Source organism: Podarcis liolepis, assembly GCF_965112155.1.
Source record: "Podarcis liolepis genome assembly, chromosome: 6".
Lineage (NCBI taxonomy): Eukaryota > Metazoa > Chordata > Lepidosauria > Squamata > Lacertidae > Podarcis > Podarcis liolepis.
The window spans coordinates 54847771-54873873 of NC_139559.1; the positions used below are offsets into that span (position 1 = coordinate 54847771).

Genomic DNA, 26103 nt, shown 5'->3' on the forward strand with positions numbered 1-26103 from the left:
ACAGAATATCTGGGGAGGTGATCAACATTCTCATATTGGTCTGTTCAGCTACTGTCAGAAAAACAAACATTTCCATTAAGGACATGGACGTGCTTTTGTATCATGCTGTATATGGAAGTGTAATGAGATAACATGGAGAATAAAGATGCATGTGTCCTTGTGCCCCAGCAAGATACTTTTAAAATTCTGGCAGAAAGAGTTTTAGGATTGCTACAGGGAAATAAGGACTAAGGTTAGGCCTCATATTTTCTTCCTTCAGTTGTCAGTAGCATCTGGGCACCTTATTAGGAGGTTTTGGGGACTGGACCTTTGGAAATATAGGGCCTAGTACAGATGCATGTGACTTGCTACAGCTTCTGACGGCCCATCCTGTGGATACCATATTGATTAACATGCAGTGAAATTCCATGCAAGTTTATTTAGAAGCAAGATCCTCTGCTGCAGCCCAACCATGCAACCCCGTGTGTGCTTACTAAAAGGTCAGTCCCACTGTGCAGTCTAATACTGCAAAGCTAAACACACTTACTAGGAGGGAATAAGCCCCCTTGACCATGATATGACATTCTTCCAAGCAAACCTGCATGGGATTGTACTATAAATGTATTCATTCTAACTGGTACATTATGTACATATTCTCTGCTTATAACTGTCCACAAACAACATGAGGTGGATTGATCTCTTGGAAACATTTGGGGGCCGCCATGGGAGAGGAGTGATGGAAGGGGTATCCAGCAGTTGCATACAATATAATACCACATTCTACTTAATCTCTTCAAAGTACCAGGGTAAAATGGACACACAAAGCACCAATATTAAGAGGGGCTTCTCGCTGTCCAGGATGTAAGGATAGCCACTCTCAATTACATCCTAAAAATTAAAACTATTTCTTTAAAAGGTCTCATGATATTTGACTTTAAAAAACAAACTGTCATCAAGTGGTAACCCTGTTGTTATATCAGTTTTTACCTGTGCTTCCTGAATTAGATAATTAGAATGGGGGGGGGGGCGTTCCAAGAGGAGGCGATGTGGCTTGGTTTTTGACTTTAGTTTTCATATCAACTCTTGATAGAATATGCCTACCACTTGCAATGAAAGCTTGGTGCCCTTAACAATATTTGGTAAATGCTGAACTCCAGCTCAACTGCAGCCAGATCAATAGAGTTCTTATCAAAGGGATGTAAACAACATAAAAAGACCATTTCTGCTTTATGATTTAAAACCACTGCAATAGCAGAGAACCCATTTGTTAGAAAGCATGGTGACCATCTGGGATTGGTATATAGAAGCGATTTCAAGACGCAGAAGATCAAATTCTTCACTGTCTAAAAGCCAAGCCAGGCATTATCTTGGTAATATGGTCCCAGCCCCACATTTGCTGAGGCAATAGGGAACACAGAGATAAGGTGACATTTCTGAAGGGGGGCTGGCAGGTGCAAAGGGTGATGTATTTCTCGCCCTACCTTTTGGTTCAGAATCCAGGTAGCAGGAAAACCTTAAAATTGCAGAGTTTGAGATTTGTAGGAAAGAATCCATGGGATGGGGGGTGGGGGGAGAGGAAAGTAAAGGACTCCTTGCCACCCATACATTCCAGCTATGTGAGCAATGTTGCTTGGCTCCATTAGCAGAATATGTTTTCCACTTATGGAAGGCTTGTTTCTGATCTAGTGGAAGAGCCATATGCCTAGAATTTCCCAGACACAGTGCTTTTTTCTGGGGGGGGGCATAGGGGTGCGCATACCCCTAAACATTTTGTGAATCTTTGTACTTTTGTCCATTTACTGTATTTATTTTTCCTGATTTGAATTATAAAATGTTGATTTTCTTGAGTCAAAATGAGAGTACCCCTAAAAAAAAATTTTTAGGGGGGGAAAAAAGCACTGCCCGGACATATCCAGAACACTGCTGTCAGAAGCATTGTAAGGGCAGAAATGTCCTGGGAACTACTTTTTTGATGATTTTGTCAAATAAGCTCAACAACTTTTCACTGTTTGAAATATGGCACCCCTACTATATGAGAAAGTGGCCAGAGATCCAGATGAATTTTTTGAATTGTGCAAGCTGTTATCTGCCTTGTGGCCCTGATCCGGGGGGCCCTAACAGGTTGACGCAACCTGTGGACAACCTGCCCCACCGTGGATCCCGTCCTGAATTAGTCTGGCGGTATGGCTAATGTTTAATAAGATTGTTTAAATTACAAAAACTCCTAATTAAACATATAGCCTGGGAAGGGAAGGGGGAAATAGATGTTGCATCTCCTTTCCTCTGGCTCCCAACCAAGAGTAGAGAGGAAGGTCAATTTTGCTGAATGGGAAGCCACCGTGCACCTGTCAGGACTGATGCCCCTGTTGACATTCTGCATGGTGCTGTTCTAGAGCAGGAAGGAGAGTTAGAGTCAGGCAGCTCCTACCTTCTCCAGGGAAGATGCAGCTGGTAGTCAGGGTAGCTTTAACCCCTTGTGCTGGGGCTTCCTGCCCAATGCCTGCCTCTCCTTTCTGTCTGATGCCCCACCTGTTGACAGCCATGGATAGCTCTGGGCCACCCAACCCAACCTGTAGCAAACCATGGATGTCTGTACCTGACTTGTCCAACTCCTGAGCCCCTCTAAATATGCCCGATATGACTTGGAGCTTGGATGAATCTGGTGCCCAGCTCCAGTTTATACCCTACCAGTGTTTTTATGTTATAGTATCTATTTCCTTAATCACCATACTTCTTATGCTATAATACAATTCCTGATACACTGTGGCTGATATAATAATACATTATATGATTCTTTGCATTCAGACCTTGCCCCAGAAATATATTAATTCAAGTATTTTTCTCTCGGCAAGGAAAGTACAAGAATTGGGGGGGCAAATTTCTAATTGTTACCCTAAGCTTCTATTAGATTGCCTTTTGCCACAAAGGTGTGTTTTTCGGATACACTGGAGACAGTGTATCAGAAATTAATTTGTCCAAAGCAGGTTAAGATCTGACCCTGTAGGGATAAAAGGCATCAGTTCGGTCACACTCACTCGCTCTAACACAGCTCTCTGTGTTACTGCAATTTCAGCCTGTCTTGTTCCCCGATGCCCTGTGGGCTTCTGCTCAAGATCAGGATCAGGGAAGGACATGGACTCCTACCAAGCTATAGTGATACTAAAAATGTGCAGTGGGGCTCCTGTATATGCCAGAAATGAAATGGTGTACAACAGATTGGTACCACTCTGTTACCCTGTGGTGGGTTGGCTTGTTTATGTTTAGTTTTGTGGTACCTAGAAAGGAACTCAACAGAATTGGATAAGACCGCCCATGTCTGAGACTGCCGCTGACTTGGTTTAAGTAGGGTTGCCGTATGTTTGGATTTAGTTGTCAATAAAAACAATACAGGATCATATTCCATAATTCTACCTCAATACTTTTTAGCAGGATGATATATCCGCCATATATGTAGATGAAATATAAGTCTTTCATTGGCAGTTCCAAGTTGTTGAATTCCTGTTCTACAATTGAACCATTAGTCTAAATAGAAACTTATCTCACATTTCAAAAACAAAAAATCACTACAGTGGTACCTCGGGTTAAGAACTGGAGGTCTTCTCTTAACCTGAAACTGTTCTTAACCTGAGGTAACACTTTAGCTAATGGGGCCTCCTCCTGCTGCTGCGCCGCCACAACACGATTTATGTTCACATCCTGAAGCAAAGTTCTTAACCTGAGGTATTATTTCTGGGTTAGTGGAGTCTGTAACCTGAAGCATCTGTAACCTGAGGTACCACTGTACTTGCAAAGAAGGGTCTTGGCCTACAGCCTAACACGCCGCCCCCCCCCCCGGACACAATAACAACATCGTAACAATATATAACATAGCTATGTAGGTAGGTGCACAGTCCACTTCAAAGTTACATTTCCCCCTATGAATGTCTTCAAAGGATGGCTCATAAGGGCTGTCTGCATGCAGGGGAACATACTGTGAGAACAGGATACATCTAGAGACAAGGTGTATTAGAAAAAAATGTTACATATATTAACTGCCTTGTAGCCATTCCCCTTTCATATACAGCCCCTCTATAGCTACAACCTTCTGTTGTCACGCTTTCATCCACTTGTGTATTACTCTTTTTTGTGTTAGCCACATTTAAAATGCCAGGAATGAGGGTTGTTATTATATATCTAGTGTGAGAGAATTTTGGCAAACTAGTTTCATAGTTGTACAGAATGCAGTGCACCAAGAATATGGGTTTAGATTTTGCTCTGTTTTATTTGCTCTGTGGTCAAAATAAATCCTTACCCCACAAGGAATTAACCGCTTACTTTGTTATAGCTGCCCACGTGGAAATAGCATGATATTGGAAAGGTGATGAGGATTTCTCCTAAAGGTTCTGGCAGCTGGCACTAGATGACAAGTTTATGTACCAATGCAGTCTAGCTAGGGAAGACATTAAGCACGACACATTTCAAGAAAATTGGATGCCTTTTCTTTCATTGTTCAATTCCAACCCAGAGGAACCTGGAAGACTTCTACCTTGGGGGGGGGATTCTTTAAGTATAGGTAAAAGGTAAGGGATGTGGGTGGCGCTGAGCCACTTGGGCTTGCAAATTAGAACGTCAGCAGTTTGAATCTGCACGACAGGGTGAGCTCCTGTTGCTCTGTCCCAGCTTCTGTCAACCTAGCAGTTCGAAAGCATACCAGTGTGAGTAGATAAATAATTGCCACTACGGTGGGAAGGTAAACAGTGATTTCCATGCATTCTGGAACTCATCACTATGTCCCGTTGCAGCAGAAGTGGTTTAGTCATGCTGGCCACACGACCTGGAAAGCTGTCTGTGGACAAACACCAGCTCCCTCAGCCTGAAAAGCGAGATGAACGCCACAACCCCATAGTCGCCTTTGACTGGGGTCCTTTACCTTTATAAGTATAAATTTATATGTGCTTTGATAGTTACTTTTTCATGAACCTATTTTGTATACATACATTGTGTGATTAGCAGGCAGTCAAGTGAGAAACACGATTTGCATGAACAATTGTTGAACCCTTGCTTATTGTTGTCATATTTGTTTATCTTGAAAGGATAGGAAATGAAAGGAGGTGCACTATGGGTTGGATCCAGACTTAGCAATGGGGTAAACTACTCAAGACACAACTTGGCCCACTGATTTCAGTGGAAATTCAACACAACTAACTTAGGGCACAATCGTAAGCAGATCTCTGGCTCAGCCAGCTGGTTCTGAGCCACACAGTGGCCTCAAACCTAGCTCACCATCATAGCCCCCCCCCCCATCCCAACTCAGCTGGGGGCTCAGCTGTCTGAGTCAAAACCAATGTGAACACAGTAGAAGCTGCACCCTGGAAAATAAAGAGAAGTTGCAGCATTGACCCACAGGGAGAAGCAGCCACAAAGTCAGTTTGGGAGGGGTAAAAGCCCCAATAATACCCCCATCTCATATGTGGAGGACCAGCAGCAGCCACAAACACACCTAACAGAGGCTGGCAGAGCAGTCCAAGCTGCCCTGCAGCACTCAGGAGCACTGATCCCTCTGGAGGTGGGGAAATGCCACCACTAGCTTCCAGCCCCCAGTACTACTTGCTTTGCAGGGAATCTGGCATCATGGCTGCCAAGAACATGTGGAGAAATGTAAAGGGTTGCCAGTCATGGGCAGGGGAAGGCACCTGCAACCTCCACCTTCATTACCATCCAAATGTTTGCTTGCCTGCAGATACACAACTAAATACACTGCAGACTTGGTAACAATGGCTCTCTCCCACATCTGGTATTTAATTTTAAAACATAATTGCCAGTCACATCATCAGTGTCATGTGTGGTTAAGGCCCTCAGAAAAAAAAGGAGACACCATCTATTTAATGGTTATCTAGGGCAAAATGCAAACCTAGTCTGCTTCATTTATTCATATTCAAAATGGCCACAAGATCTTTACTATTGAGAGATAATGGAATTATTTGGAGTGGAAATGGGGGAGGGGAAGGAGGTATACTGAGCAGAAAACAATTGTTTCCAACCATCCAAATGTTAGATGAGATGATACCACTTGTAGACTCATAGTATAGAGAGCTCAAGTGTGCAATTTAGACACAAAACCCCTGCCAAGTCTATTATTATATTTTATTCGTCCACTGCACAGTTTCACATTGATGACTATGCTAATAGCATCATTTCAAGAGTGGAAGCAGAGCCTGAAAATGGACACAATTTGCTGCCCTGACAAAAGGGAAATTTATGTCAGGCACCAGCAGGGTCTGTGCATTCATGAGACCAGAGTGTTATTCTTGCATATGAGTTATTTGGTGATGAACAGGAATCACAGAAGTGGTGCAAAAGTGGGAGGTAATTTAAGCAATGCTATCATTTGAAATGGGCTCAGGTTGTGAGATATGGATTGGCTGCAAACTGCAGACCACTTGAATGCAAGTTAGTGGATTAGTTTTTTTCCAATAGAATGTAATGTGTCTCCTGAAAATAAGACCTTTCCTCTCTCTTTTTTATTCAGATAAAGCATCCTACTGCAAATGGCAGAGCCACCTTGCAATGTTTCGTAGAATAAATATGTAAAGCTACTTTCCAGCTAAGGCTATTTTTTGTATACCAAGGTGGGGATTCGGGACCAACAGTGGACTCATGTGACCACATTTTTTCACTATTTTTCATAGTTTCAAGTTGTGGCCATTTCAATCCCAAATATGTTGTCATGTTAATCCATCCCATGTTGAAGCAGAATGAGGAATTAGTCAATGAATTGTAATAGTGATCCACTAGCTGCTTTCAGTCCTTGAAGGAAGGGATACATGTGCGATCTGATACAACCTACCCCCCACCCCACAAAAAGGAATGGTAGCAATATTTGCTTTAATACACTACTATTCCCTGAAAGGGAAGCTGTCAGTGTGAGATGGAGCATCAGGAATTTTACTCAACAAGAGCCATCTATAAAATCCCATTACACTTCTCAGAAAATGCCTGTTATTTATTTTATATTTTCAAATCCACCTCCATCTGTGCTGAGAGGTTTTTCTTAGGTCACATACTCAATAATCCTTCCACACTTTGATGTCACATATTCAATAATTGTCTGTCTTCCACTCTTCTTTGCTCCTTAATCCATCTCCCCTGATTAGCAGCAATTTCACCTTCAAAACACCCCTGCTTCTCCGGCCAAGCATCTGACTGATTTTCTGTTTATGTAACATTTGCAAATGCTATTTCCTTTCTGCTCTGAGTTTCACATAGCAACACCTGCCTCCGCACTGCATTAAACAGCAACACCATTTCAAAATTTGCATTTGGGGCTATGTCTATTAGAGCAACACTCTCCCTTTTTGCAGCTAGAACATTACAAAAGCAAGCATGTTCAATTCAGACCATGTATTCAGCATAGAGTGATCACAAGGGTTGCTTCAAACTCTTGATAAAATAGGTAGGTTCTTTGGCTTTATTACCATTGGTAGTCCCATAGAAAGAGACATTTCAGAAGTTTTACAATGCTAATCACAGGAGATGTTTTCCAACAGATCAGCCTTCACAAACCTGGTACCCTACAGTTATTTTGGACTAAAACCGTCACCCTGATGAGATGTGTAGCCCCAAACATCTGGAGGACACCAAGTTGGGAAAGGCTACAATAGATAGTCTCCCAGACAGCAGATGAATTGCAACAGAGTCTTGATCAGACCTGTGCAACGTGGAACTGGTCATGCAGCTAAAGGTTATATGCAGAAGAACCAAGGAAGTAGAAGACAGGGCGCTGTAGTAGCATGTTTGAGTAAAAAACACAACCCTACCGTGCTGAATTATTGCCACAATGTCTCAATGTGCTCTTGAATCATCAAGACACTGTGTGATGGTGCATGCGGAAGATAAAAGAACAGTTTTAGATAGATGCTTAGCTACTATTTCAGTGTGAGGTTGCTCACTCACCGGATTGTTGTACATCTGAACAATGAGCTGCTTGACACCGTGGAGAGTGGGATGAGCCCAAGGCGAGGGATCTGCCCAATGCCTGTTTAAATCAAAGCCCATTAGGGAGCACCTGTAAAAACAAAGACAGGACAAGTTGTCAGCGCTCAAGAGGCCAGTTTGAGTGTGTGGTGATGGAAGTTTGGTTTCTCACACTACCTACTTTTCTTTCAGCCGCCCACCACTCCAGGTGAACTCCTGCCTTGCCAAACTGACACCAGTTGCAGGCTGAAAGTCCGTCACTCATCTCACTCCATGTATCTCTGTGTTCTTGGGATGGATAGGGGGAGTCACACTAAAGGCTTCTAACAATCAACTTTGGTTGTAATAGGTGCACGTTTTGTGCTTCTCCTTCCCATAAGGCTGGTGTTCAGCTTGAAACCTAATATGCCCAAAAGGGTCTCATCTGATTGTCTTCTACCTACTCCCAGACACTGCATCAAGATTTTCAGCAAAGGAAGACCAAGATAGTTTGATTTACACCAGCAGCCTCTCTCTCTTCCCCACCTTGTGGTTTTAACATCCCGATGCAGAGATCGGGGGGCACGAAAGCTTGCCCACTGGTTTGTATCCTTTAATAAAAGTACTGCCCTAATTATGGATTTGGGTTTTATATCAAAGGTACAATATAGAAATTCCTGAAAATAAGGAGGAACCACACAAAGTCACAACTTTTGCTATATGTAAAATGAAACAATAAAAAAGTCATTTTGCTACTATACTCTAGAGCTTCTAGAGAAGCAAAGAGCTTTCACTTGATACTAGGTGAATGGCTATTACAATCTATTATTTAAACATATCTATGGAAACAGCTGAGATTTGTTCTTGTAAAGCTGTCTGATGAAAATCCCCAATGTCTGAGAAGGAATAAGGAGAGAGAAAGAACATTCATAAATACTAAGCCACACATTCTCCAGCTAAAAATGGGGAGAAAGTAAAGGAGAGGGAAGCTGAAATAGAAAATTAAACAGTTTGTAATCCACAAACTAATTAAGCTGTAGATCCTGAACTGAATGTGTTTTGCACAATAGTTTATTTCCTATTCAGTTGTCTTAGGGCTGCAGTGTTATAAGGGAGGGAGCCCCATTGAACTGAATGGGACTTACTTTTGAGGAGGCATATGTAAGATTGCATATTAGCATTTTAAAACATGGGGGGCCAATCTGTAGTATAAATGTCATAAGCAGCACAGATATCCATCTGGTAACCCTGAAAGGAGCTGGGAGGCCATGAAACTCAGCTGTGGCATGTGGTATACAGTCAGGGCAACACTCCAGCTTGGCTCTTCAGAACTGCAAGATGCCACTGCAAAGCACTGGAATGCCACCAGAATGGCTCTGTCCATATTCTAGATTTTAACTGTGGCCCATGTGCCAAAAACCTTGCCTTTAAATCAGACCATTTCTTGGTCTTTTAGAAGGGAAATGTACTAATGGGACAGCATTAAGATGAGAGAGAATCAGCCCACGGCAAAACACACTGTAGGGAACCCAACAGTTTCTTCTGTCCCCTTCTCCCCAGGTATCTTGGCCTGAGCAAGCTGAAAGGCTGTCCTTTTTCAATTGAAAAATCTAGCCTCCCTTCCTCACTCAGATATACAGTTGCTTCAGATGGAGAGGGGGGATTCCCTTCAAATACTTGCAAGTGGCCAAGAAAAAACTGGACCCCCACTTTTAAGTATTTTGGAGGTTGTGTTTGAAACAAGCATGCACCCTGATGTGATGCATGTATGATTTGTACTTAGGGAAAAAATCTTGTGAGAAGCAGCTCTGATTCACCCTGGGCATATAATTTATCCCTTGAAAGAGCTCTTGGCTGCCTGCTATTGTCAAGGAAGATTTAATAACATGCCTGAAGATGTGTGTTATTTTTGGTTTGCTTATTTTTCTTACAGTCCTTCCTTGCTTTCAAGAGTGTTCAATCTATAGAAAATCGCTGGGACCTCTGACTTTTCTTCCTTTGATTTCCCCTGTCTTTTATTTCCTGCACCCACTATATGCCTGCAGAGTCTCTTACAGGCCTATTCCCAGAAGGTGAGAGAAATGGAGAAGAATGGGCTAAAGGAGTTAAAGAAATCCTTTTTCATGCCCATGATTTATTACAAAAAGAACTGCACACACTTCCCGTCTGCTTTGTGAGGAAATGCTGGTTCACTGAATCAGTACTGGGTGAATGTACAGATAATACCCCACACAAAGCCTGCCAGTGCAAATCCACAAATGGCACTAGTGGGAAGGGTCAGGATTTGAAAATGAAAAAGGGAAGGGGAGCATAAAAGTACCATCTCTCTCTCTCTCTGCCCCTCCCCATTAGAGTTGAGAGCGGGTATAATTGGACTGTGTAGCCACTTTACTTGAAGGCATGAATGCTGGCTGGAACTCTTCTGAGTCTGTAGCATGTAGCAGGAAAAGTCTCGTGCATGCAACAATCACAAAACCAAAGTCTTAAAACTGTACATCAACACTTTGCTTCCTATATTAAAAGAATTATTTAAGCACTACTTAACTTATCTGAGGTTGTCAAATTTCAAAATCAGCTGCACTTAGGGATGGGGGGAAACATGTCCAGTTTAATTCCCAATTTCCCCAATCTTAAATCTGGTTCGCTACTTTTCCACATTGGTTTGCATTAAAAATAATTTTAAAAATTTCATGAAAATTTTGGAAGCATAAATTAGGAGAGCTGTGAATGGGACCCCCCTGATGGCACTCCAGACCAGGGCTTGACATGCTATTTTTTCCCTTAGGTTAAATTCAAATGTCATTTCCCTCTCCATGCAGTGTCTTTCTATTTTATACTTTGGCCATGAAATTGTAGCATTCATGTCAATGCAAGTTATATATAGGACTGGATCACTGTGCTTGAGGAAGGACTTTTCTGGTGGCCTGACACTATTGGGACCTGACTCCAGTGACAGCCACTTCTGTTGCTATGCCAATGCTTGCGTCTTATGCATTCGGTGCAAAAGTGCTTGAGTTCCACTTGCAGAAGTGGGCCAGATGGTGCCAACATTATGTGGCATCCTCAAGGCCATCTAAAGCCCCAAAGGAGCCAACATCATTAGCAAAACCTAGTGCATTGCTAAGGGCTTTTTAAATGGCAAGTGATACAAGTTCGTTAGCTCGGCTCCACATGCCAATGCAGGATTCTGGGTTAGCAGATATGGCATGAACAGCAGTTTGCACCACAGCAGTTAGTGGCTTTGTAGGAGCAGGGCATCCTGATTAGATTTCTCATTTTGCTTTTATTCATTCCAAACCCACAGGGCAATTTGGTAATGAGGCATGGCATTTGGCTGCATTTCCACCCAGCCAGCTTTCTGCACCGTTTTGCTTCCGTGGACTTGTAACTTTAAGAGAACTCACAAAAGAATATTTAATAATGAGTTTCTTAGCACAGACAGAGTGGGCAGATCAGCATTAGCTGCTGAAGGCCACATGGTGGAGTCGACGTTTGTAGAATGAGTGACACAATTTTAAACAGCGAGTGATAGTTAACAAAGCACTCCTCCATTTTCTCTTGTTAAATAAAAATAAATGTGCAGTGATACATGTCTCCTTCCCATGTGCCCACCCATTCCCCCCTCCTAACTTGTGGGAGTGCTACTTCCTGGCACGAACATCAAGGAAGAACTGGGGCATTCCACAGCATGCACTGCATTCCTCTAAGATCAGCAAGAAATACCTTGATTCAATGTTTATTTTCTTCTCTTTCACACAAATCTCAGTAAGGCCAGAGGAAGAAAGCACCAGTCTGTGCATAGTTGCATGTGTGGGCTCATTTAAATATACACAACATATAAATGGTGCTTTGCCTAACTAACACAAGCCTCCACTATAAATAGCTAAGTGGGCAAGAAATGAAATGAAAAATAAAATGCACCAATGGCTGAGATTTATTTTTCTTGGGGGGGGGGACTTAAGTAGTCTTCATCACACATACAGCTATTTTAAAAAGTAGCCTGGTTTTAATAGTTATCAAACATTCCTCCACTGGCTACGTAAATCACTAGTTAAGAGACACTAGTCTTATTTTCTAATATAGACCTGCATTCCTCATTCTTGAGGTGGGGAGAGAACCATGCCTGCCTATGCTGCTGGATGTCTGCAAAGGGGCATTCACATACATATAGCTGTACAGTGGTACCTCTGGTTACGAACTTAATTCATTCCAGAGGCCCATTCTTAAACTGAAACCGTTCTTAACCTGAGGTACCACTTTAGCTAATGGGGCCTCCTGCTGCCGCTGCGCCACTGCTGCACAATTTCTGTTCTCATCCTGAGGTGAAGTTCTTAACCCAAGGCACTACTTCCAGGTTAGCGGAGTTTGTAACCCGAAGTGTTTGTAACCTGAGGTACCACTGTATGTGTGTTGGAACTCCGTGCAATTGGGAACCTTGCACAGTTGATTGAGAGAAGTCCCTAAATTGTTTGCCAGATTTCTGGAGGATTACCTGCACCCATATGAGCCTGCCAGAGTCTTCAATCCTGCTCTCTGGTCTGGCAGTAAGATCCACCAAACTGGTAGTTAGTCTCCAGAGATAAGAACTTTTCACTGATGGCTCTATATGTTTCAAACCGTCTCCTTCGAAAGGCACATGTGGCATCTGCATTAGCCTTTAAACATGAAGATATTTCTGTTTCAAAGTGTTTTTTGCCAAAATGCTGCATGCTGGACGTTTTAGCTGCTGCTGTTTTAGTGTGAGACAGGGTTGTTTATTTTGTACTTAATTGTTTTATCCTGATGTCAATAAGCTACCTCTGGAGAGCTATGCCCTGAAAAAGGGGGTGGGTTTCAAATCCATTAATTAATCACTTAATGTACACAAAAATAAGTACTGGGATTAAAAAAAATCAGGCAACTACTTGCATACTCAATCCCAAAAATAGTTGGAATGCTGTTAACAAACTAGGCACCACTAGTGTGCTAGTCCCACCATCAACCCTACCACTGAAATCATTAGGACTTACATCCCAACAGACAAACATAGGATCGGGGCTGCATATCACAGTGTTGCACAGTACAAACATAACATTTGGAGGACACTACTGCACTTTCTTTTCTTTTTACACACACATAAATATATTTAAATATCAGGCCAGTATCTATATCACATAGCAAAAGGTCTCTGCATTGATAATAAACCTTTACTTCTCCCTAGTTGATTCTGATCACGTTGGGGTGCTTTTTGCACTCACAGTAGTCAGTCTGGTATCTGTATAAGCATGAGCAGTGCATATGTCAACCAAAACACCCCAGATCTCAGCAGCAGCAATTTCTCCTATCCCATTTTATACATATATTCAGAGCACTGAAACTGGTGGTGATAGCAGAGATGCATAAGACACACATTCACACAACAGTATTTCTATGAATACAGATACCCCAAGGGCTATTTTGAATGTTAAGAATGCCCTGCATAATTTTCGGGCATCTCTTGAATATTGTTCAGTTATGCTCAGTGTGGATTTGTGATCCTGAAAACGCATACCCTATTGCCAACTGACGTCTGATCAATAAAAGGTATCGCCTATTTTGCATCTCATTGGAGGAAAGCCAGCACAACACCTAACTTCTATTTGCTATTTTCATAATAATTTGCACAGTCCCTCCACAACTGGGCTCTCATGAGTTACTGAATTACAGCAAACCACTATCACTGTCTGCTGACGGAAAAGTCAAAATATATTTCTGGGTAAGTAAGGAACAGATTTCAATTTCAAGCTTCCAAGGGCATAACATAAAAAAGCATTTAAAAAAAATATAGAAATACAGGGCATAGGAAGAGAACATTGATAGAGTCCTTTAAAAACAAAAGAAGGAAGGAACAGCATTTGAGATGCAGCAGCAAGACTGAATCATTTATATAGCCGGAGAAAAAGATCTTATTCATTTCACACAGATTGCTCATTCAGATAAGCATGTGCTAGAGCTGACTTTGTGACACCAAACATAGTATTTGCAATGGGTAGAAAACAGAGATGGTTGAACTGTTTAGGAGAAGGGGAAATGCTGACATTTTCAATACCAAGCAGCATGGTTTCAAAATAATTCAATAAAATTTATTTTTCTTGCTTTTGTTGCAATTGTCTTTGTTGGAGGAGTTGCTGAAAAACAATGCTACTACTGATTTTCCTATTTCCAGTCAAGGATGGAACAGAACAGCACAGGAGACAGATAGGCATATATGATTTTTTTTTAAAAAAAGAGCTGTATGTCTTAAGCAAAAGAATTCTGAGCTAGCATGAAGAGTATTCTTAAATGCTTGAAAATCTACCAGAACATGAAGAACAACTTTTCCCTCCTTTCTACCAAGGGAAAAGGAAATGGACCCAATCCAGCAGTCTTAATCTGTGTACAATAATGATGATGCACATTAGGAAAAACTGTTAGACATTGCCACAGTTCCATAAAACTTTGCCACAGTTCCATAAAAGAAGCAATATAACACGTCTTCCATAAGTGCATAAAGATATCAGGGGAATCTGATGAAGATCAGCAGGACAGTTCTGCCTATCTGTTTCTGCATATGTGCACCACTATCACAGTGGTGATGCAGTCTGTCCTCCCAGATTGGCTATCCAAGCCTTAATTAGGAGGCAGATGCATGTGCATTTTGCAAATAGATGCCCCAAAGGTTTTCATTCAAGTCCTCTTTAATATTCAATATTAAGCGACAGAAAGCAACATTAAATATATATTAGGCTATCAGGGGTGGGGAGGAGAGAAAACCAGGAAAAAATAGTATTTAAAGAAAGTGGGGGGCATCTTTAAGGATGTTTCAGATTGGCATATTGTGGGTAGAGGAGAGATTTAGTCCTCAGATTAGGTGGCGGAAGAATGAAATCTTAATTAGAAAAGGTACTTTGCTTTCACCAGTCAGCAAATCCACACCTTAAAATAATTTGGAGAGGTGGCTTACAAACTGCAGATAAGCAGAAATATTCAAAGTCATTGAATGGTCTAACACCATGCAAGGTGATGCAAAAAAATTTTTAAAAAATAAATTAGTGAAGAGCAGCTATCAAGACAGTCTCCGGAAAAGCTGCATGTGTAATCACAGTTTGCTTAAGGGTGAACCTCATTAACAGTGTCTCTGATTAGGCTGTCGGGACTCTCCCAGCAGGAATCTTTCAAAAGTGCTGCTGCAGGAACAGAGTTTAATGTTTCACTTTTGGAACTAACAGATGAAACAGGGATGCTGAAATTAAAATGGATTTTGCTTGCTTCAAAAAATAGATGACCCATATGGTGCTGGCTGAAGCCAAAATACCATGGTTTAATCAACTAGTAACTAGGGGTGGGCAGATCTGACGATTTTGGTTTCTCTCAGCATCTCATTGCTATAAACTCAAACAAAAAAAGCAGCCGGTTCCTGGAGGGGTTCTCTGGCCAGCTTAAATAAGTCCAAACAAGCCAGCACCTGGCATACCAGTGGTAGACCCTGTGGTCTGACATTTCAGCGGTGCCCTGCAGAATGCCAAAGTTTGGCACCCTGCTCTTCCATTCTACATCACAGTTGTGGCGTCCCCTGCAGTACCCCAAAGGCTCTGCACCCAGCGCAACCAAAACTGGGCACGTTCTCCTAAATCTGCCTGTGGGCATGCTGTGATGTGCAAACCTGGGCTTATGGTTTGTTTCTCTTGAAACAAATCATGGGCAGAAGCCAAGCTATGATTACCACTCATGATTTGTTTGAGTGCAACAAACCATGATCCTGGATCCACATGTTAAGCCACGCCAGATTCTGGCATGTTTGTCTTTTTCCCCCTCTCCCACAAGCAACAGTCAGGAGTGGGGGAGCAGCAGCTCATGCTCACTAAACCATAGCACATTTTAAAACGTAGTTTAACGTTGCAGGCAAACCAGCTCCAAGTGTCAGATGCGTCCATACAATGCAGTTTTGTGTCATCACACACAAGATGAAGAAACCTAAAACAAACTCTAATTTCAGCTTCTAGGGCATTTGTTGTAGCCTGCAAAACAGATATTAGCTGTATGATATTGCCGCTTTGCCCATCCTTTGGAATATTATTTTCATGCTGCTGGGTAAAAGTTTTGCTGCCGTACTTTCTCCCAGTCTTTTGTAAAATAGCCACCAATCAGCAGGGGAGAATGGTTGTTCTTCTGCAATCTTTTCCTTCATTTTATTTAGGCATCAGCTACACAGCAAACAGATATTAATATGTGCAGAGCTGCTGAATAAATGTATGCGCTTATGGGGTGTTCCCAGGGTGTGTTGGGATGGAATGAAAATGAAAGGCCTGCATCAATTGTCTCTCCCAGTTCTTCAGTTCTAATCAATGAACTCCAAGAGCTTAAGGGCTCTCAAATCCTTCCTGCCTTTTCCTGCTGCAGTTAAAGGAGCCCTGTTGCCCACTGTGACGTCTGTACCACTATCAGTGGCTTCTCAGAGAGTCCAGGCAAAGTCTCAGTGGTCCTGGCTCAGCTTCAAAGATGTGGAAAAATTAATTGGATGGCATGAAAGTTACAGGAGAAAAGGGGGGAGAAAAACTTTGCATGAAAAGACTTCCGACAAAAGAGTTTAATGAAATCTCTAATCCAAAAAGCTACAATACAGATGCCCAGCAGCACACTTGATATTATATCTGAACCAATAATGATTATGTGCATTTGGGGGTTGTTGTTCTCCCAGACTGAGTACATCACTGTAAGGTGCCACTGTGCAACATGTACGTGAATTTATTTTAACATAATTTATTAATCCTGCTTTTATTTTGTTGCATCAAGTAGACATGAATATCAATATTTGCCTTGTTATTTGTTCCCCTGTTATGCAAGAGCTTAGCTAATAAATACATAAACTCGTATATTCCCAACAGATATTTGATTCTCAGCATCCATTTGCATTGTTCTCTATTTAAGCTTTTGTTGAAAGATGAGCCAGATATTTGTCATGACGTGAAATTCATAACTTCAGAAAACGCTGTATCCAGTTGGCACAGCTCTAAATGACACGAGTGTTCTTCTGAGGTGACTGGCTGATGGTCCAGATAACTTCACTGTTTTTCAGGTCTTCTCTCTTATGTATCATAGGACCCCCAACACTGAGGACCTTGAAAAGGATGATGAGGGGGAGGAAGAGGCCATGGATCAGAGCCCTCCTGGTCAAGTTCCTGGTCAGACCCCTCCACTGAAGCTCTCCCTCTGGATTTCTGACATGTGCCTCTATAAAAATTCAATACATTCTTGTGATGCTCACTCAAAAACACTCCAATCATAATAGCAACGGTGCAAGAAGTGTGTCAGAAGTAGATGTCTGAGACAGCAGTTCCTGTGGTATGAATACTCATCCCCCTATCTGTCTTTGGTAAGCAAGTGTTAGAGGCTTTGATTGCACTTTGAAATCTTCTTCACCAGGTATACTGGAGCAAACAACATGTAGAAACCTTTAAGAAAAAACACCTTCCACTCACTAGAAAGACATGCATCATTGATAGCCACCTTCTCCCCACTGTGGTGCTCAGAAATGTTGACAAGCACCTTCTCTACATTGCAATGTTCAGAAAACTCAAAATCCCTACAACAGTAGTTCTGTCTTGAGGGAAGATGCCTGGATCCCATGCAATAAATTAGTAAGTAACTGCCCGTTTATTTTGCACACACACATTTATGGGAACGGTTTGTAGAAACAGGAACCATTGCAACTCAGCTGATGAGGCCAGAACTAAATGCTTCTTCAACAGGTTCACGCAGGACCCACACATAAAGCACGTTTCCCCTAAAATGCCTGAATTCCTCTCACCTCTGCGTCAACACAGCATTACTCCTCCAGGTGCGCTTGAGGGAATCAGCAAAATTTACTGTTCGTGTTTTGCTTAAAGTGACTGCTGAAATCCCCCTTCCCCATCCATTATCACTGTATAATCTGTGCAATTCATCAGCTCAATGGCCACATCAGGAATGAAAGGGGGAAGAGTCCATTAGTAACCAGAGCACGGATGTTATACAAGGCAGAAGGTTTATGATCTGCACAACCTGAAATAAATGCTTCTTCTTTTTCCCTGGGGACTTAGGTTAACACTGAGTAGCTGCAAGTTAATTCGCTTACGGTTTTATTAATACACATCCCTTCCGGCTTGTCAGGAGGATGAGGGAGACATAAAATAAAATGCTTCCCTCTCCTGGATCCATAGTTATCCCACATCTTCTGCATACCAACAGTTTCTAATGTGCTATTCCTCTCGGTGATTTGGGGACCACTTTCAAGAGTGTCTCTTTGTCCTAGGTCAAGTAATCGCTTTACACACAGCTTATAGCTAGGCTTAAGTTAAATTGTATTGAATCAAAAGATAAGTTCTCGCCTGTTTTATAAACATGGTCAGAATCTCAGTACATCACATTTGGAAAAGCAATCTGAACTGCCTATGTTGCAAGAGCAGATCGGGGACAACCTTAAGCAAAGCAGCGAAAGCTAAGTGGCTGACAATGTAAGATTCAGTTGCAAGATCAAACAAATGAGCAGAAATCAAAGTGATCTGCTCTTGCAAGAGCTCACCTGCAAGATTAAATAAACTGACTTATTGTCCATTGATCTCTTAGCAGACCCGGCTGCAAGATTATTATTTGTTTATCTATTATTTGCTTATTTTCTCTTTACAGACCTTTCACTAATATGGTTGCATCATTTTCCATTGGGGAACCTTTTTGCCCTTGGCAGAGCATCTGCTTTGCCTGCAGAAGGTCCCAGGTTCAGTCCCCAGCACCTCCAGGTAGGAATGGGATCCACCACTTTCTGAAATCCTGGAGAACCACTGCCAGTCACTGTATACACAATACTTAGTTGAATGGACCAATGGGCAGCAGAAGGCAGCTTCCAATGTTTCTATGCAATCCATCTATGCAATGTTTCTATACAATCCATCCCAAACCATCTCAGCTCTTTCGCAAGACACAAATAGAAATGTTGCCCAAATTTAAATTTGTGCAAAAATGGACACCAGGCAGGACCTTTGCCCTGATCAGAATCCCACATCTCTTCTGCTAGTTCCAAGTTTTGCCCCAGTGCCACATTTTGATGGGGTGGACCTGCCCTGCTAGTCCTAAGCACCACAGCCTATAATAAATGACAATAAAATGAAGCACGGTCTAGTCACTTTTCTGCTGTCTCTTAAAAGTGATCAACTTTTCCTTTGATTTGATTGTACAGTTGTGCTGCAGATGGAGTTGTGCGGGGACTACAATGAGGTTGCTTTCATGTTGTGCTACTGACACTGCCCTAACACCTAAAAATACAAATTAAATAACAAAAAGCTGCTGCTGTGATGTTTGGCTGTGAGTCCATATTGGCTGTGAGTCAGGGAGGACCTACTCCCTGCCTTTCAGGCTTTATTTCCACCTGGCCTGTAAAGGTGAGGCCCTGACTGACTCCAGCTACAAAAGCTGAAGCTGCTGAACAGACTCTTGGGTTGGGTTGGGGACTTTGTGTGTGTGTTTTTTGAGGGTGGGGGGTGTTGTTTGGTTGCATCTTTCTTTCAGATCTTCTTGTGATTTATGTGGAAATTGCTCAGTTTGCTTCTGTCTTTTTCCATGTTTTATTTATTGTTTATGGCCACTTTTGTTATGTTGTAGTGATGTAATTTTCTCAGGTTGTAAGCTGCCCAGAGCGTGGTTTGAACTGTTGAAAGGCACCATACAAATAAAACTATGTATGCATGCATGTATTTTGCCTAATGACTTTCAAGGAATAAGTAAAAATCCTAGCTATCAAATTCCAGATCATTTTTAGCTACCCTGGGTTCCTTTTGGAGGAAATGTGAGAAATATTAATAAATTAACCACAAAACAACCAAAGAAGATTCTGAGTAATATTACCCCTAACATGCTCACTGGAAGGACAGATTGTGAAGCTGAGGCTCCAATACTTTGGCCACCTCATGAGAAGAGAAGACTCCCTGGAAAAGACCCTGATGTCGGGAAAGATTGAGGGCACAAGGAGAAGGGGACGACAGAGGACAAGATGGTTGGACAGTGTTTTCGAAGCTACCAACATGAGTTTGACCAAACTGCAGGAGGCAGTGGAAGACAGGAGTGCCTGGCGTGCTCTGCTCCATGGGGTCACGAAGAGTCGGACATGACTAAACAACAATAACAACACGCTTAAAAGACAGAGGAGGAGCATGTCCATTCACATACACTGGTTCTAGCCCTACAAGTATTCAGAGGAATATCTGAAATAGCTTATGCATGCCCACACTATCAGCAACCCTGAATAAGAAGTTCCTCCAGTCACATTGAGAAATCCAACGTACTCATATTGATGCAGTATCTAATCTCACCTCAGTTGGAGCAAGACTACAGAAACTGTGAGAAAAAAGAATGCTTGTTACCATGGCACTGGGGTGGGGGTGGGGGAACCCCTAAGACACATCCTAGATGAATCCAAGAGCATTTTAATTTGGGCAAATTTGTCTGCAATTTTGTCTGCAATTTCTGATCATGCCAATTTGATGGCCATGATTTCTATTTATATGTAACAACAGAGTGGAGTGAAAAGGGCAAGATCCTTGTCCAAGGAGCATTCAATACATCCCCCCCCTTTTAATTATGGAATTTAGAAGATGGTGATTGAATCAGCAAAACTTTTTACCCTGCCCTCCAGTGGTCAGTGGACATCTTTCAAAAATGATAAATGCAAGTATTGACAACAACAACAACAATAAACAACAATAATAAACAGCAGAGCAAAACTCCAATTCATAAGGACTCACAAGAGGTAATATTTTGAAAATTAACCATTTTTTTAAAGTCTGGAAACACAGGAAGAGCCTCATCTGGCACTGGGAAGAAAGCAAAGAAGGCACCAGGTGAGCATCTCTGGGGTGGGCATTTCATAGGCAAGGATCCAGGCTTTTTTTCTCTGGTTAGACACTTCCTGGAGGTCCGAAGGTGGGAGAGAGTGGGCAAACCTCAATGAATGGTTTTGTGGGCAGGAGGGTATGGTTTACCTTACACAAACGAAGTGCCATATGGAACCTTAAAGTCAAGTGTCAGCACACTGAACTGAACTCAGAAGAGAACAGGGAAGACAATAAAGTTGTTTCAAAACTGGGGTAATAAAATTCCAACTCTTGGTCCCTGTTAGCAGTCTGAAAGTTACATTTTGAACTATTTGGAGCTTCCAGCCTGTCTTCAAGGGTAGCCCCACAAATGCCAGCCTGGGAATTAACCACCAGAGCATGGATAACAGCAGTGAGGCTATCTATCACGGCAGAAATGAATTTACTGTATAGCAACTGATCTAGAGAGTTATATTTGGTAGGCAAGCAATGATGGGATAGGAACCAGTGACTGGGCATGATAGGTAAATAGCTGCAAGCTTTGCTAGATGGAGAAAGGGCCTATAAAATGGCTTGGATCTGGACTAGGCTTTGCCACTATGAAGCCCAGAGAGAGCTGAGCTCCATATCTAAGATGAATGCACAAGTATCAGAACAAAAGAAAACCTAACAAAGGTTCATTAAAACACATATCCTTTAATTAATACAAAGAGGAGCTGTAAGCCATTCAGAAAGTGGAAACAAGCCCAGAAAAAGGTCAAGCAAAGACCAAGAAGGAAATCTAAAAACGTATTTCCATATTTCAATGGAGCTTAAGCAAAATAAACCTCCAGTTTCAGTTGATTAGAAATTGGCTATGACTAAAGCAGCAATCAGGATCAAGGCTGTTTAAATGGAAAATAAATAGATTTGTTGCTTTAAGGGGGCACGGCTCATTCCTGGAGGAATAATGGCAGTTATAAAAAGAACTATGGTTTCAATTCTCTCACATTAGGTCTCCTTGTGCCATCTTCTCATGAGAGGAAATGGGTTACTTTGTATTTTCAGATCAATGTTACTAGAAGGTGAAGGACAGAGCAGTCACACTCAAACTAGCTACAATATGACACATTATTAAGACTGCCACCACAAAATTGCCCAGCCTTTTATACATGCCGGATTAAATTAGACATTTCTGCACCAAAAGAAAAGTAAAGGATGCTTTATTTAATGTTGCTAAAAAGGTTCAGATTCAATTGACATCCCAAAGTGTGAGGTTTTGTTGCTAAAGCGCTTACGCACACGCTATTGATTGGTGCAATCCTCTGTGCAAGAGAATTTGTCACATCAATAGCAACTGAAAAATACTCAGGAGCTGTAATATGGTTTAAATGAGCAGTTACCACATCAATATAAAGAGCATTTTCAGCATCAGGCAGTAGAAACCCTTTTGCAAGCTGGTATTTGTTTTAAGATAAGAGATGACAACCATTTTACAAGGGAGTTTTTTAAAGCAACAGAAAGAAAAATCTCAAAATGACTGAAAAACTGACTTAAAACTGTCAGCAAAATGAACAGTGAAACCAGAATGGAAATATATACATGCATATATATGCATAAACATGTGTATGATACAGACATGTTTGAACCACAATTTTCAAACAAAAGATGGTACTTGTCTCTAAGGCAGTTCCTGTTAGTACGCCTTGACCAAAGGGTGATAAAACTAGTCAAGGAGTTCTTTACCTCATTCTTAGTCCCTTAAATGTAACTGATTACAAGTAAGAGAATGGCTTCTTACATATAATTTTGGGTTGTGCCAAAGCTGTTTAAAACATGTGGGATTTTTGTTTGTTTGTTTGTTTTTGTTTTAGTCTTTGGGTGTCCTGGGGAGTGAATTTCTGATAATTTTTCACAGTAAGTGAAAAACTACCTGTTCCTCATCCAGTGACATAGAGTGGGTTGCCAGTGCCCGGGGCTGCGTGGAGTGGGTTAGTGGGAGGGAGGGAGGAAAACAGATGGCTTATGCATTTAAGCACAGAAATAGGGGGAGGGGGGAGAGCCATTCTGTTTTCTGGAGAGGTCACTTTCTGGTTTGCACGGAGAAGCTGTTTTCAACGAAGCCCTGCAAAAGAAGTGTGCAGTTGTATTGAGGCAGCCCTGGTTGTTGAAATTTTGCATCCCTAATGATTTTGCACCTGGGGCAACCACCCCTGTGGCCCCCATGATACACCACTGCCCTGATCAGCTGTACCACCCCAAAAGAAAGACATCGGTTGCATACCCTGCCAATCTTACCAATGCAACAGAGGTCACATTGGTTGTTGCTGTGAACGGCAGAGACCTGTAAAATCTACATTGGTTGCCTATATGCTACCAGTCCACTTCAAGGTTGCTGCTGACATGTAAAGCTGTGAATAAATTGGGGGACAAATATGTGCAGGAACATCTCTCCCTATATCAACCTGCCTGGGTCTTTAGATCTGCAGGGGAGGTCTTTTTGGAAGTCCCATCAGGAACTGTGGTACAGTGGATGGCGACTCAAGACAGAGCATTGTCTGTGGTGGCACCCCAACTGTGGAACACTCTCCTGCCAGAAATATGGCTGGCACCAATACTGTATGAGTTTTAGTGCCAGCTGAAGACAAAGCCAGTGTTGCCCGTTTGTAATTGAGGACTTCCTTTCTGCTGTTGATTTGGTATGGAGTTCAGATTTGTTTTTAATTTGTTATACTCTCTTTTACAATTTTAATGTATTTGTGTAGGTGCTGAGATCACTTATGAATAAGGGCAGTATAGAAATCAAATAAACAAATAATCCACTTGGGACCCAGTATCTGAGGGAGTGTCTCTTCCCATTCCAGTCTGCTTATGTCTTATGATCTTTTGTAGAGGTACAAAGGTAGTAGAAACTGTACTCTGTGCTTCCTCAAGGACAAAGGTCGTTGATAGTGTCACGCAGGAGAGGGCCTTTTCTGTGGTGGTAGCCCAACTTTGGCATATCCTCCCTAAAAAGACATGTCTAGTTGCAACATTACAATCTTTCTGGAGCGAAGTTAAGCCTTTCCTGTTTGTCTGGGCATTTTGAGATGGAAGTTTGCTTAGGACTGCTGTGACAGCTGAGTCGCTACAGCATCAGACTCTTAATCGCATGATCATTGGTTCTCGCCGCATGTTGGGCAAACAATTCCTGCATTGCGGGGGGTTGGACTAGATGACCCTTGTGGTCCCTTCCAACTCTACAATTCTGTTAGCCTATGCTTTTGTTACTTAGCTTTAGTATTTTTAGTTTATTATTTATTGTTGTTTAGGTTTTTTAAAAAGATTGTATCTATACTGTGTGAATTGCTTTTGCACTTTTGTTCACTGCCCTAGAATCTTCTTCCGAAGGGCAGTTAATAAATATTTAAAATATGTAAGTAAATACATTTTAATAGACAGAATACTGTGCAATTATTAGTTTATAGACATAACCACAAGGGTTTGATGTAGAGAGATTAGGATGAGAAACAGGGGGCAACCCAAATTTCATGACTGAGTGGAATCCCGTTATTGCGCTTCCCACATCTGAACACAATGCTCTGCCCATAGAGATGCCCCCACAGCTTTGCCTTTCACTGAGATAATTGTACTCTTGATTTTGTCATTCAGACTCTGCAAGAGGAAAATGAATGCATGCAGTGGTAAGTTTTGAAGAAACTGAAGAGAAATTTCACAGTATCCAGATATCTTTAGGATAACTGCTTATTTTATGATGACTAATAGGCAATTACTATGGTAATTCTGCAATACAACATGTGTGAGGTATCGGAATGAGAAATTATAGGTAACTATTCCAGACCCATTTCTATGGTAACAAAAAGGAATTGTCATTAAATAGCAGTTATGCTGTGGCTGTACCTGGTAATTATAGATTTTTTTACGCCTAGAAACATAAATAAACCAATACATTTATTCGTAGGTTTATGATTGTTTACTTATATACACTTTTAGGTGCTATATAAATAATAATGATACTATATAGCACTTGCAATGACAAATGCCTAATTAGGAAAAATAAGCCCCATGAAGAGCTTTGTTTTGTCATCCTGAGATGGATATTCCCCGTTACAACTTGAAGTAATTTATCAATTACACATACCGGTACATGAAATGAAACTAAAACTAAGACTTGGGCTTAACAGAGAAAGAGGCAGTGTGTTTAGCACAAAACTATCCAATCTGCCCTTACCACATGATAGTGAGTGTTGATCGCATGAGAATGAATGTGTCTGGGATTGAATTAGGAACACAAAGGAGCACATGCACCAGCCCACCCTCAGTGATGCAGGGGCTCCCAAATCCCCACATTCAGCAGGAAAGTCTGAAGGGGTTTCTTAATACATTTGGATTAATGAGTTTAGAAGGTGGAGTGGCGCCTCATGGGATTCTGCTATCTGAAGTGAGTGGGCTTCATGGGTGGGCTGGCCCTGACTGGGAGCTCACATTAAGACAGAACTCTCAGTTTTAGGAAGATCTTAAGAATGTTCAGCCAGATATGCAGGGGTGTCTTACCCATAGAGGCTAGTGCTGCGGGGTGCCAGGGTGCCAAGTGCTGGAGGGCACCAAGGAAGAGGCGGAGGCTGGCCGCGGCGCCTCCTGGCTTAGCTCGCCGCCCTCGCCTGCCTCAGCCATGCCGCACCGAAGCAGCGCCACGCCTGGCACCTCCATCTGCCGTGGCCACCACAACATGAAGCGTCCAGCTGAGCCAGGAGGCGCCGTGTCCAGCCTCTGCCTCTTTCCCGCCGGAGGAGCCCCCCTCCAGCCACTGCCGGCAGCGCCGTCCTCCCTAAAAAAAGGTGGACAACTCTAGGAAACGGGGTGGGTGGGTGGGAGGGAGCTTTGCACCACTGCACCAGATATGCTTCAGACGACCCTGCTCACAAGTCCCCTCCAGACTGCCACACTAAACATGAAAAGTCAGGAGGTCAGGGATGAGTAGGGTCACCATATTTCAACACCCCGAAAGTTGTTGTTGAGCTTTTTTAAGGAAATCCCCTGGACATCAGTTCTGCCTTTGGAATTCCGGTAATGTCCAGGAAAATCTGGACGTATGGCAACCCTAGGGATGAGCCTAGTAAATATGGGAACATGGCTGGGGTCATTGCTGGTACTTACCATAAATTTGTTACAGTAAGTGCCACACCAGTGCTTTTCTTCTAGGAAAAAAGTGCTGGTGTGTTTGGCAAAATGGGGGTGTGTTTGGCAAAATGCCTGCCCCTTCCCCCCTATACACATTTGCCTTCATGTTTTCAGTCTGAATCCCTGAGGAGGACTGGGGTGTCATACAGAACCTTTAATGTGCTACTTAGGTTGCACCCACGTACCTGGAAGC

The 26103-nt window shown here is 42.2% G+C and overlaps 1 protein-coding gene across 1 annotated transcript in view; it reads right to left on the reverse strand.

The window, feature by feature from the left end:
* LOC310709664 (BEN domain-containing protein 5-like) overlaps positions 1-26103 on the reverse strand; it is a 706149-nt gene that overhangs the window by 106005 nt on the left and 574041 nt on the right. The window contains exon 9 of the mRNA XM_083509645.1: positions 7912-8023. Within this exon, the coding sequence (XP_083365771.1) occupies positions 7912-8023 (112 nt within the window). The remainder of the gene's footprint in view (positions 1-7911; positions 8024-26103) is intronic.